At 52.1% G+C, this 10,256-nt stretch overlaps 1 protein-coding gene across 1 annotated transcript; it reads right to left on the reverse strand.

Annotated features, from left to right (window-relative positions):
- Positions 1–2,613: 2,613 nt before the first annotated feature.
- LOC133358560 (uncharacterized) lies at positions 2,614–9,079 on the reverse strand. The gene is made up of 4 exons (XM_061576924.1): positions 8,932–9,079; positions 8,080–8,250; positions 4,792–4,929; positions 2,614–3,127 (listed from the first exon to the last, which is right to left on the reverse strand). Exons 1-4 carry the CDS (start codon positions 9,002–9,004, stop codon positions 2,898–2,900), a joined length of 612 nt encoding a protein of 203 aa, XP_061432908.1. The 5' UTR covers positions 9,005–9,079; the 3' UTR covers positions 2,614–2,897.
- Positions 9,080–10,256: the final 1,177 nt, after the last annotated feature.

Consider the following 10,256-nt stretch of genomic DNA (forward strand, 5'->3'; position numbering starts at 1 on the left):
AAAGAGTCATTTCCCACCGTTGCACCGCGCGTTTTATTCCCAATATTTTGCAATCACGACTTTATTTATCATCGTTTTACATTCCGAGGTTATGCTTCTCCCTGAGGTTACACACACAGGGAGTGTGCTCTTCCTTATAGAGTAGCGTATGCAGAGAATACATTCCCCCCCTGAGGTTACACAATTAGACAGTGTCCTTCTCACTCTCTAAAGCAGTAGGTTTGTTTTTCCCTCTCCCCACCACCTCCACCACCAGCTTGTCAGGTTTACACAGATGCACAATGACTTTGCTACATGCGAGTGACTCGTCCTTGATGATCAAATGTCTGCCACCTGCCCAGACTCCACCCAGACTGTCCAGGAATGGGGCATCTCGGCGTTTGGATGGCAGGGATCGAGTCGTGCCGAGGTCTCGTGGCACCGTCGTGGATTTTCAGTTTCAAGTCGGGTTTGTTGAGCGAGAACCCAGGAGTTCGTGGGTGAGTCTCATTCGTAAGCGTGGCCTGGGGCGTTGTTCTGCCATCACGGAGTGATGATTGCTATTCTGTAATCACAAGTTAGTATTTGGGTAATTTCAGAATAGCTCGAATAGAACTCTGCTTTGAGACTGATCAGAGAAGCGGTGGAAGTTTAAAATATAAGCTTTTGAAAAAGAAATGCAAGAATTCTTCAAGCTCTGCCTCACCTAAACAGTGTTGATCACCAGGGCAAAGATTAAACCCCATCTCGACGTGCTGTACACATGTTGGATGAACTATATATATATAAAAATCAGCAACTTGGGAATCCGACACGGAACGATAGTTGTTTGATGAAGGGGAACTGATAAATTAGAATTTGTTTTCATGACGGGTCCGAAGACTGCATGGCAGCACAGAATCTAAACACGAACTCGAGGTGACATGACCGAATCCAAGTCCTCAAGATGCCCACAGTCGTGCGTGGCGGCGACAGCTTCAGGTAAGAACTCGCAGCCCACGCCTACGAATACACACGTCCATGATCAACCTGCACTGCAGGCTGATCCGAGTACAGAATGGGTTTCACACACGGAGAGGAGGGAGCAGCAGACGCATTTCTGGCCTGAGAATCATAGCGAGGAAGACGTTGCAAAGGAATACATTGCTGCTCACGCGTGTTTCCTGGACTGTGAGAGACGGTATGTTATACTTGTGAAGCTCTAGAAGCCATAGGCATGGTGGAAAGCATTCTGAAGCAACTCTACTGGAACCGGACAACACAAATGAGATAACAAAAGGTGTAATCTTAGAGGAAAGGGTGACATGGGGCTGTGGAATGTCGCCATGTGTTTAAAAATGTTAAGCGACTATCTGATGATCGATATTGTCATAGGAATTCGGCAAGATATAAGATAAAAGGTGCTCAATAATCTGAGGTATGGGGATGACTTTGCGGTTGTTATGGACTCCTTCTGAGTCTAGCAACTGATGGACAGAAATGTTGACAGAAGAGGGAACTGGGGTAACAGGTGAGCACATCGGGACATCTCAGCAATGTGACGGGGGTGTGTGTGTGGGTGTGTGTGCGTGTGTGGGTGTGTGTGTGTGTGTGCACACTGGGGAGCGACAGTGTAGCGGTTAGCGCGCTGCGCTATGAACCCAACGACACGAGCTCGATTCCCGCTCACGGCCAACACCAGTGACGATTATCTGAACCGGCCCCGGGCCTCCCTTAGGTCGACTCAGCCTCAAATGAGTACCTAGTGCGGTGTGTAAACATCGCCACTAGGGAGACAAAGGCGGTCGGGCGTGGTGCTGGCCACCCACCCCGTAGTGTGCCGTTCCGGCCTTCATAGGTGCTCGCTAACAGCACTTGCCCCTACAGTCTGTTAAGGCTACACGGGGGATATTTATCTTTGTGCGTCCCCAGGTGGTGTGAAGCATTTGGCGTATTCGCGACGTGTGGAAGGCCAGGTCACGTGTGGAGGGTCAGGTCACGTGTGGAGGGTCACGTGTGGAGGGTCAGGTCACTGATCCACTAATGATGTAACATGACGTTCAACGCCCTGTGTAAGGTCATGCACGAGCCCGTAACATGGAACTCAACAGAGCCCTCCTGTTCTTTACGGTTCCACACTATTGTTCGGTTGCGATGGGCTTCATCTTCATCTACGGATCCGATAATTATTGATCATAGTAAAAGGGGGGCTGTGAATAAAGGAGGTCAAGAGGCGTTTTGCTCCGGGCAGGCCGTGCTTGTGTTGAGCTGCGGAAAACCACTTTGGAAGAGAAGCGAGAAACATGCGCGTGAAGGAAACGAGGGCATGCTGAGGTGGCCCTCCCTAACATCGGTGTCGCTGCGTGGATCAGAGAGCTCCACCCAACCTGAACGGCTTGACAAGAAGTTGGTGGCATTTGAGGTCGGTCGTGTGAGATGGTTGCTGGGAATGGTTGTGGCGAGACAGGATATGCAAAGAGCAGGGCCCGGTTACTGAGACGGCGCTGTGATGGTGTCCATGAGTGGCGACCGAGAGAGAAGACCTGGAGAGCAGATGGTGAGATGCTGTGCGGGCAGAGCCTGGAGGCTGTGGGTCTACTGAGCAGGGGGGGGGGTCTAGTGGGGGGGGGGGGGGGTAGGGGGTCTGGTGGGGGGGGGGTAGGGGGTCTGGTGGGGGGGGGGGGGTAGGGGGTCCAATGGAGGGGGGGGGATGCATTTTCGAAGTTGCCGTTACATCTGGATCTTGGGCCATGATTTTATTTGTATCTGAGCCGTGATTTAGGCCCTGAGTTTAAGACGTTCATCCTGCATTGACCTTGGTCAGAATTGGCGTGAACCCCCATCCCAAGACTCCTGCCCTTGATATTCAGTGTTGTGCCCGAGATTGCCATCAATGTATCAACCTGTGCGTGTCAAGCTCCTCGATGCCATCTCTTCGCTCACCCTGACTTATCGCTACAGCCGTAGCCTATGAGCGATAGTAGAACACTCAGGACGACAATGCCTACGACGATGCCTGCGATGGCCCCAGCACTGAGGCCACTACTGATGCCAGCCGCTGTCACATCGCCAATTGCACCCACGGTGTTGGACACGCTCCCTTTCCTGGGCGAGATGCCCCGCACGGAGGCTCGCGATTTGTTCACACTGCCGTGTGGGTCGTCGATCTCTGAAAAACAAAAACACAAAAAGGGAATTCAGAAGCGAGGGGTGCGGTTCGGATCCAGAGTAAAGTCGTCTCGAATCGAACTGCAGTCTGGGCCTCGGGGTGCATTTTGGATTGAAAATGATGTCGCATTCTTGGGGGAAATGTCAAATGTTTTCGGATTGTCAGATCATTTACAGCTCTATAGACGAATTTGTCGAGGGCTCGAGAAGTGACGTTTACCCCCCCCCCTCCCGCGTGACCCCAGCTTAGTGGCAACGCAGCGGACGCGATGTCCACGCGCGTGGCGCCGCTTCTCTTTCAGAACTCTGCATTCGCTCATTTGTGTTCAGATCGCCCGAAGTTTTGTGTCTGCATAAATTATTGGGTTTTTTTGTGGATGAATCTTAAAATCGGTAGCACATTCCTAGTCCAGAGCAATGCAAATTTTTGTCCGAATTTCTTATAATTTTTGTCATTTAAGTCATCGTCCAGTCGATGGGATTTTGAAGTCTTAAAGTCTGTGGAGTTCATTCTTTGCGTCCATGTCTTTTTCTCTGATCTGTATGACTTAGCAGATAGCTTGGACACTTTATTTTATTATATATATTTTTCCAAGCACAACGGTTTCTGAGTCGGTGTTACAGAAGCCATCCACATGCATGGTTTTTAATGTTCATTTACTTGACTCATTCCGAGTGTAGTTAACAACTTTTGGAATTTCAGATTTAATTTAGTAATTTCTCGACTAAACCCATCCAGCGTCTATAGTCCACTTGTTTAATGTTGGCGGGGAAGGCGTGAAAATCAGATCAGCCAATGAGTCACCTGGGATGTATCGAGCCAATTTACACTTCTGCCCTTCCTCCAGCATTGCTATTTATAATAACGTTACTAAACTTTCTTTAAAAAAAGCACCTTTTCGATGCACGGTCGACTGCAACAATGAACACTGCCCCACGTGACAGGTCGTATGCATCTCATTTAAAGAGCTCATTGTTGGAATATTGCAGTGGTGGTCTTTTATTTACTAAATTATTTTGGCGTCTTCATCCCAGCCGGCTAATCTCCTCTCGTCACAGTCTCGCTTTGGTGTTTGGGTCCTCGCACCTCTGAATCGTTCTCATCGAGAGTGAGCGCATACCGGGTGGTGCATTCCAAATGAACATCATCAGCATCATGGTGACGCTGGCAATGATGACGATAATGATCATACACTATGAGACCTCCTTTACCAGTGGCAAAATACTAGATCATGATCATGTTGGTGGCGGTAATGGTCATGGCGATGCTAGGGATAATGATGATCACGATGGTGTCCATGATAGCGATGATGATGATGATGGTGATGATGGTGGTAATGATGATGATGGTAGTGATGATGGTGATGATGATGGTGGTGATGGTGGTGATGATGGTGATGATGGTGGTAATGATGATGATGGTGGTGATGATGGTGGTGATGATGGTGGTGATGATGGTGATGTGGATGATGGTGGCGATGATGATGATGATGGTAATGATGGTGGCGATGATGATGATGATGGTGATGATGGTGATGATGGTGGTAATGATGATGATGGTAATGATGGTGGTGATGATGGTGGTGATGATGGATATGTGGATGATGGTGATGGTGGTGATGGTGGTGGTGGTGACCACGGTGGTGTCGATGCAGCTCCACTCACGGTAGACGATCAGCTCCACTGCTCCCTGCGCGCTCGCGGGACTCCCGTCATCCTCGGCGTGGAGTCGGTAGACCCCCGAGTCCCCCAGCGCCACGCGCTGCAGCCACAGGGAGCCGTTGGCCTCCAGCCTGGCCCTGCCTGCGGGGGCGTCACGGAGAGGAGACGGCGTCTGGGCAACGCGCTGAGATGGGGGGGGGGGGGGGCTTTTGGTGTCGCTCCGAGAGGTCGTGCGATTGAGTCTTTTGGAGGCGGGCTGGGCCAGGGTTGCGGAAGGACGGCACCATCGCTTTCCACCCAGGCAAGAGGACAGCACGGGCTTAATGGGCTTCTTACCTTCTCACGAACAACAAACAACTAAACAAATAATTATACAAAATGATGACGAAAAATATTGTTTACATTATTGTCAATGATTCTCATACTGGCACACAAGTTGTCTCATATCGGGAAGGGTAAAGGGGACACGTTATGCCTCTGGAACTCGTCGTAGTTGTATCGGGAATGTTGCCGGCGCGGCTTGCTCGACTCGTGCGGTCGGCACGCGGTGGGGACGGCTCGGAGCGACGTCCGCTACGCGCACAGGCGACCCGGGGGTGTGCGGCGAATCGGGGCGACCACCCCGGGCCCCGAAATTTGGGGGGCCCCGCGCCTCGACGTCACGGTGTCCGATGTAATATTTCCGGTTTAGTTTGAACGCGGGTGGGGCACGTGGCGTGATGTTCCCTGGGCACCTCTCCCCCTCCCCCCAATGGACGTCCCTGGCTACTTGCATCTCGACTCGTTCACTGCGCTCGGTGTGGAAGAACGCCGCGGCCGCTGCTCGTCCTTGGGACGCGCAGAGAGACCCCCCCACACACCACCACCACCACACACCACCACACACACCACCACCACCACCACCACACACCACCACCACACCACACACCACCACACACACCACCACACACCACCACACACCACCACACACCACCACACACCACCACACACCACCACACACACCACACACACCACCACACACCACACACACCACCACACACCACCACACACCACACACACCACCACACACCACCACACACCACCACACACCACCACACACCACCACACACCACCACACACACCACCACACACCACCACACACCACACACAGCACCACACACCACACACAGCACCACACACCACACACACCACCACACACCACCACACACCACCACACACCACCACACATACACCACACATACACCACACCCCACCACACACCACCACACACCACCACACACCACACACACCACCACACACCACACACCACCACACACCACCACACACCACCACCATCACACACCACTACACACACCACCACACACCACACACCACCACACCACCACACCACCACCACCACACACCACCACCATCACACACCACTACACACACCACCACACACCACACACACCACACACACCACCACACACCACACACCACCACACACCACCACACACCACCACACACTCCACCACACACCACACACACCACCACCATCACACACCACACACCACCACACACCACTACACACACCACCACACACCACACACACCACCACACACCACCACACACCACCACACACACCACCACCACACACCACTACATACACCACCACACACCACACACACCACCACACACCACCACACACACCACACACACCACCACACACCACCACACACCACACACACCACCACACACCACCACCACACACCACCACACACCACCACACACCACCACACAACACCACCACCACCACACACACCACACACCACCACACACCACCACACACCACACACCACCACACACACCACACACCACCACACACCACCACACACACCACACACCACACACCACCACACACACCACCACACACCACACACCACCACACACCACACACCACACACCACCACACACCACCACACACCACACACCACCACACACCACCACACACCACCACACACCACCACACACCACCACACCACCACACACCACCACACACCACCACACACCACACACCACACACCACCACACACACCACCACACACCACACAAACCACACACACCACCACACACCACACACCCACACACACCACACAAACCACACACACCACCACACACCACACACACACCACACACACACCACACACACCACCACACACCACCACACATACACCACCACCACCACCACCACACACCACCACCAACGCCTAACGCTGCCTAACGCTGCCGAGGCAGCCGGCACAGCAGCGGCGTCTCCCAGACGATCGGGCCGGGGCTGACCACGCGCCGGTGCCCATGGAGGTTCTCGTGTTCTGTGTGTACTCTGAGTTAGAGGGGTTCTGTGTGTACACTGAGTTAGAGGTGTTATGTGTGTACTCTGAGTTAGAGGGGTTCTGTGTGTACTCTGAGTTAGAGGTGTTATGTGTGTACTCTGAGTTAGAGGGGTTCTGTGTGTACTCTGAGTTAGAGGGGTTCTGTGTGTACTCTGAGTTAGAGGGGTTCTGTGTGTACTCTGAGTTAGAGGGGTTCTGTGTGTACTCTGAATTAGAGGTGTTATGTGTGTACTCTGAGTTAGAGGGGTTCTGTGTGTACTCTGAGTTAGAGGGGTTCTGTGTGTACTCTGAGTTAGAGGGGTTCTGTGTGTACTCTGAGTTAGAGGGGTTCTGTGTGTACTCTGAGTTAGAGGGGTTCTGTGTGTACTCTGAGTTAGAGGTGTTCTGTGTGTACTCTGAATTGTGGGTCCCTTGTTCGGCATAGGCGAAGTTAATTGCTGCGTTTGATTTTAATTATTTCACGGTGCGTAAGTTCAGAATCTGAATATTTATACTGGAGGAATCCGATGAGCTATAAAGCTCTTTTTCACAGTCGCGGCGGGTCAGAAAGTTGCAACAACAAACAACACGACAACAAACAACACAAACAACAAATAACAACACGAAAACACGATAGGAGTGCAAAGTATAGGAAAGGTAAATAAATCACTGAAAAAAATATACGAATAAAACGAACCTATAATTATTCATCGTCCTCGGTAAAGCCCACAGATCTGTTAGATACTTTTTTCAGAAGCGACTTGGCCACAAACGATAGCTCAACAAAGTGGCTCATCTCGTGGAAAGCGATCGCAGCAAAATCATCTGAACGCGTGATGCTGATTCTCAACGTGGAGGGCAGAAGAGGCTCGCGGTGCTGCCGCGCAGGGCGCCTCGTGCCTCGCGCAGGGCGTGACGCCGCCCTGCCACCCCCCCTCACCTCGGTAGCGCTCGGCGACCTCGCTACCGTTCACGACGACGACGCTGCCGTTGAAGGTCCACCGCAGCGAGGAGAGGATCCCGCCGCTCTCGAAGTTCGCGTCGAGCAGCACCGAGTCGCCCTCCCAGCTCCAGATGGCACCGCTCGGCTGCAGCTCGTCGAGGCTGTGGCCTGCAGAGAGGGGTGGGGGGGCGGTGAGTGGCAGCGCCGCAAAACCTCTCTCGGGTCGCTGCTGGCGGAGGGAGATCCGCTGGGTCGGAGTAGCTGAACGCGATCATCCAGGGTGGCAAATAATAACAATGCTACGATCCGTATTTGTTTTTGGGTTTAGGCCAAGTAGGGGTTTATGCCCAAACTCTTGCTACTAACCCTCCACCCCCCGCCAGGGTCGTCACCTTCACAAGGCGCGACCTGTCCGTGGCCAGGTGATCGATTGCATTCTGAGCGACAGAGCTCCGTCTCGCCGGGGGCTCCACAATTCTCGCGGCCAAATTCCACCTCGAAGTGGCCGCCGCTGCATCGGCAGGACTCATCCTTGAACCCAACACAAACACGGATCGATGACCTTCTTGTAGAATCATTGCACAATATCGCTAGATCACAGACATGTGATGACAGTCACCGTGTTAGCTGTTTGTGAGAAAAATGTAACGTGCTCTGTAGAAAATATTGTTTTGTGATGAAAAAATAATCCGAATGACATGAAACATTTCGGAAACGTGAAGATGTATCTGAAGCGGTGGAAACTGCCCACCCCAGGGTGCCCCCCCTCCCCCCCAAGCCCCGCCAGGTGGCAGGGATGTGGCAGGGATGTGGCAGGGATGTGGCAGGGATGTGGCAGGGGGATGTCACCTGGCGGCGCGGCGAAGGCGGCGAGGCAGAGCAGCAGCGGCAGCAGCAGCGTCAACAGGAGAGGGCCTCCCATGGCCGACACGGCGAGCGGGCGAGGAGATTCGCGTGGCCGGTGCCGAGGGAGGAGTGCGGCTTTATGCGAACCCCCCCCACCCCCTCCCCAATGGTGGCCCCATCTAAGAAGGGGGGCGGGGGGCTTTGTGCACAACCAAATAACTTCCTTAAATTATTCTGCTATGCTTCCTTGTACACACCCAGTGCGTCTGTGGAGTCCGATGTAGTTCATAGCCGGTCGCTATGAACTACATCGCTACCATGCAGTTCGTGTTCCAATTCGTGTTCCCGCCATAACCCTGGGTCAGCAGTGGTGCCACATCACCAACAACGCCTCGGCATGTTCCCTGTCAATCACAACACCACGTGCGTGTGTGGCCTTGAAAAGAAAAAAAATACATGTAATATAAAAATATACATAAAATATAAAAAAATTATAATATAAACAAATATATAATAGGCGATGTTTTTGGTAACGGTCCTTCTACAAAGCGCACAGACAGAGAATGCAGAGAGACAGAGTGGATGATACGATCTGATCCCATCTGTGAATGATGTGATCCCTGACATGCAATACCCCGGCGTCTACAAACTAAGCTGTGTCTGCGGCAGCAGTTACACAAGGCGGATCTGAAACACGGTAGGACCAATACCTCGGCCGTGGCTGATCATTGTTTTAATGCGGTGGGCTCACACGAAATTGATTTCTCTAAGACGAAGGTACTTTGCAAGCCCACTGGCTATCAACAAAGATTCGTTCATGAAGCCATCCATATATATAGACACAGACACAATTTCAACCGAGAAGATGGGTACAAACTGAGCAATCATTGGAAGGACCTTATGAGCCAGTTTAAGTCATAACTGGCTGTGATGTTTCCATCCTACCTTCCGATGTTAGTAGTTATTTTACATGAACAGGTTAAATGTCTCACACTAACACAGCCATCGTTGCTTGTGTCCTCGATGTGGTGGTGGCTCTGCAACCTTACATTGACATGCTAATCTCTCACTTTAACATCACTAGCCCCGCTCACTTCGCTTACACAGCCGCTGTTTACATTGACATGCTAATCTCTCACTTTAACATCACTAGCCCCGCTCACTTCGCTTACACAGCCGCTGTTTACATTGACATGCTAATCTCTCACTTTAACATCACTAGCCCCGCTCACTTGGTTTACACAGCCGCTGTTTACATTGACATGCTAATCTCTCACTTTAACATCACTAGCCCCACCCACTTCGTTTATGACCCTTGGGCTACACCC

The sequence above is a fragment of the Lethenteron reissneri genome, chromosome 62, assembly GCF_015708825.2.
Source record: "Lethenteron reissneri isolate LAM-NWPU_2019-01 chromosome 62, ASM1570882v1, whole genome shotgun sequence".
NCBI lineage: Eukaryota > Metazoa > Chordata > Hyperoartia > Petromyzontiformes > Petromyzontidae > Lethenteron > Lethenteron reissneri.

Bases quoted from the DNA above. Each gene is read 5' to 3' on its own strand.
- LOC133358560 (XM_061576924.1), bottom strand. From the start codon at position 9,004: ATGGGAGGCCCTCTCCTGTTGACGCTGCTGCTGCCGCTGCTGCTCTGC. The intron at 8,251-8,931 runs GTGACATCCCCC...CCCTCTCTGCAG, and splicing joins CGCCTTCGCCGCGCCGCCAG to GCCACAGCCTCGACGAGCTG. The intron at 4,930-8,079 runs GTGAGGGGGGGT...ACGCCCCCGCAG, and splicing joins GGTCGCCGAGCGCTACCGAG to GCAGGGCCAGGCTGGAGGCC.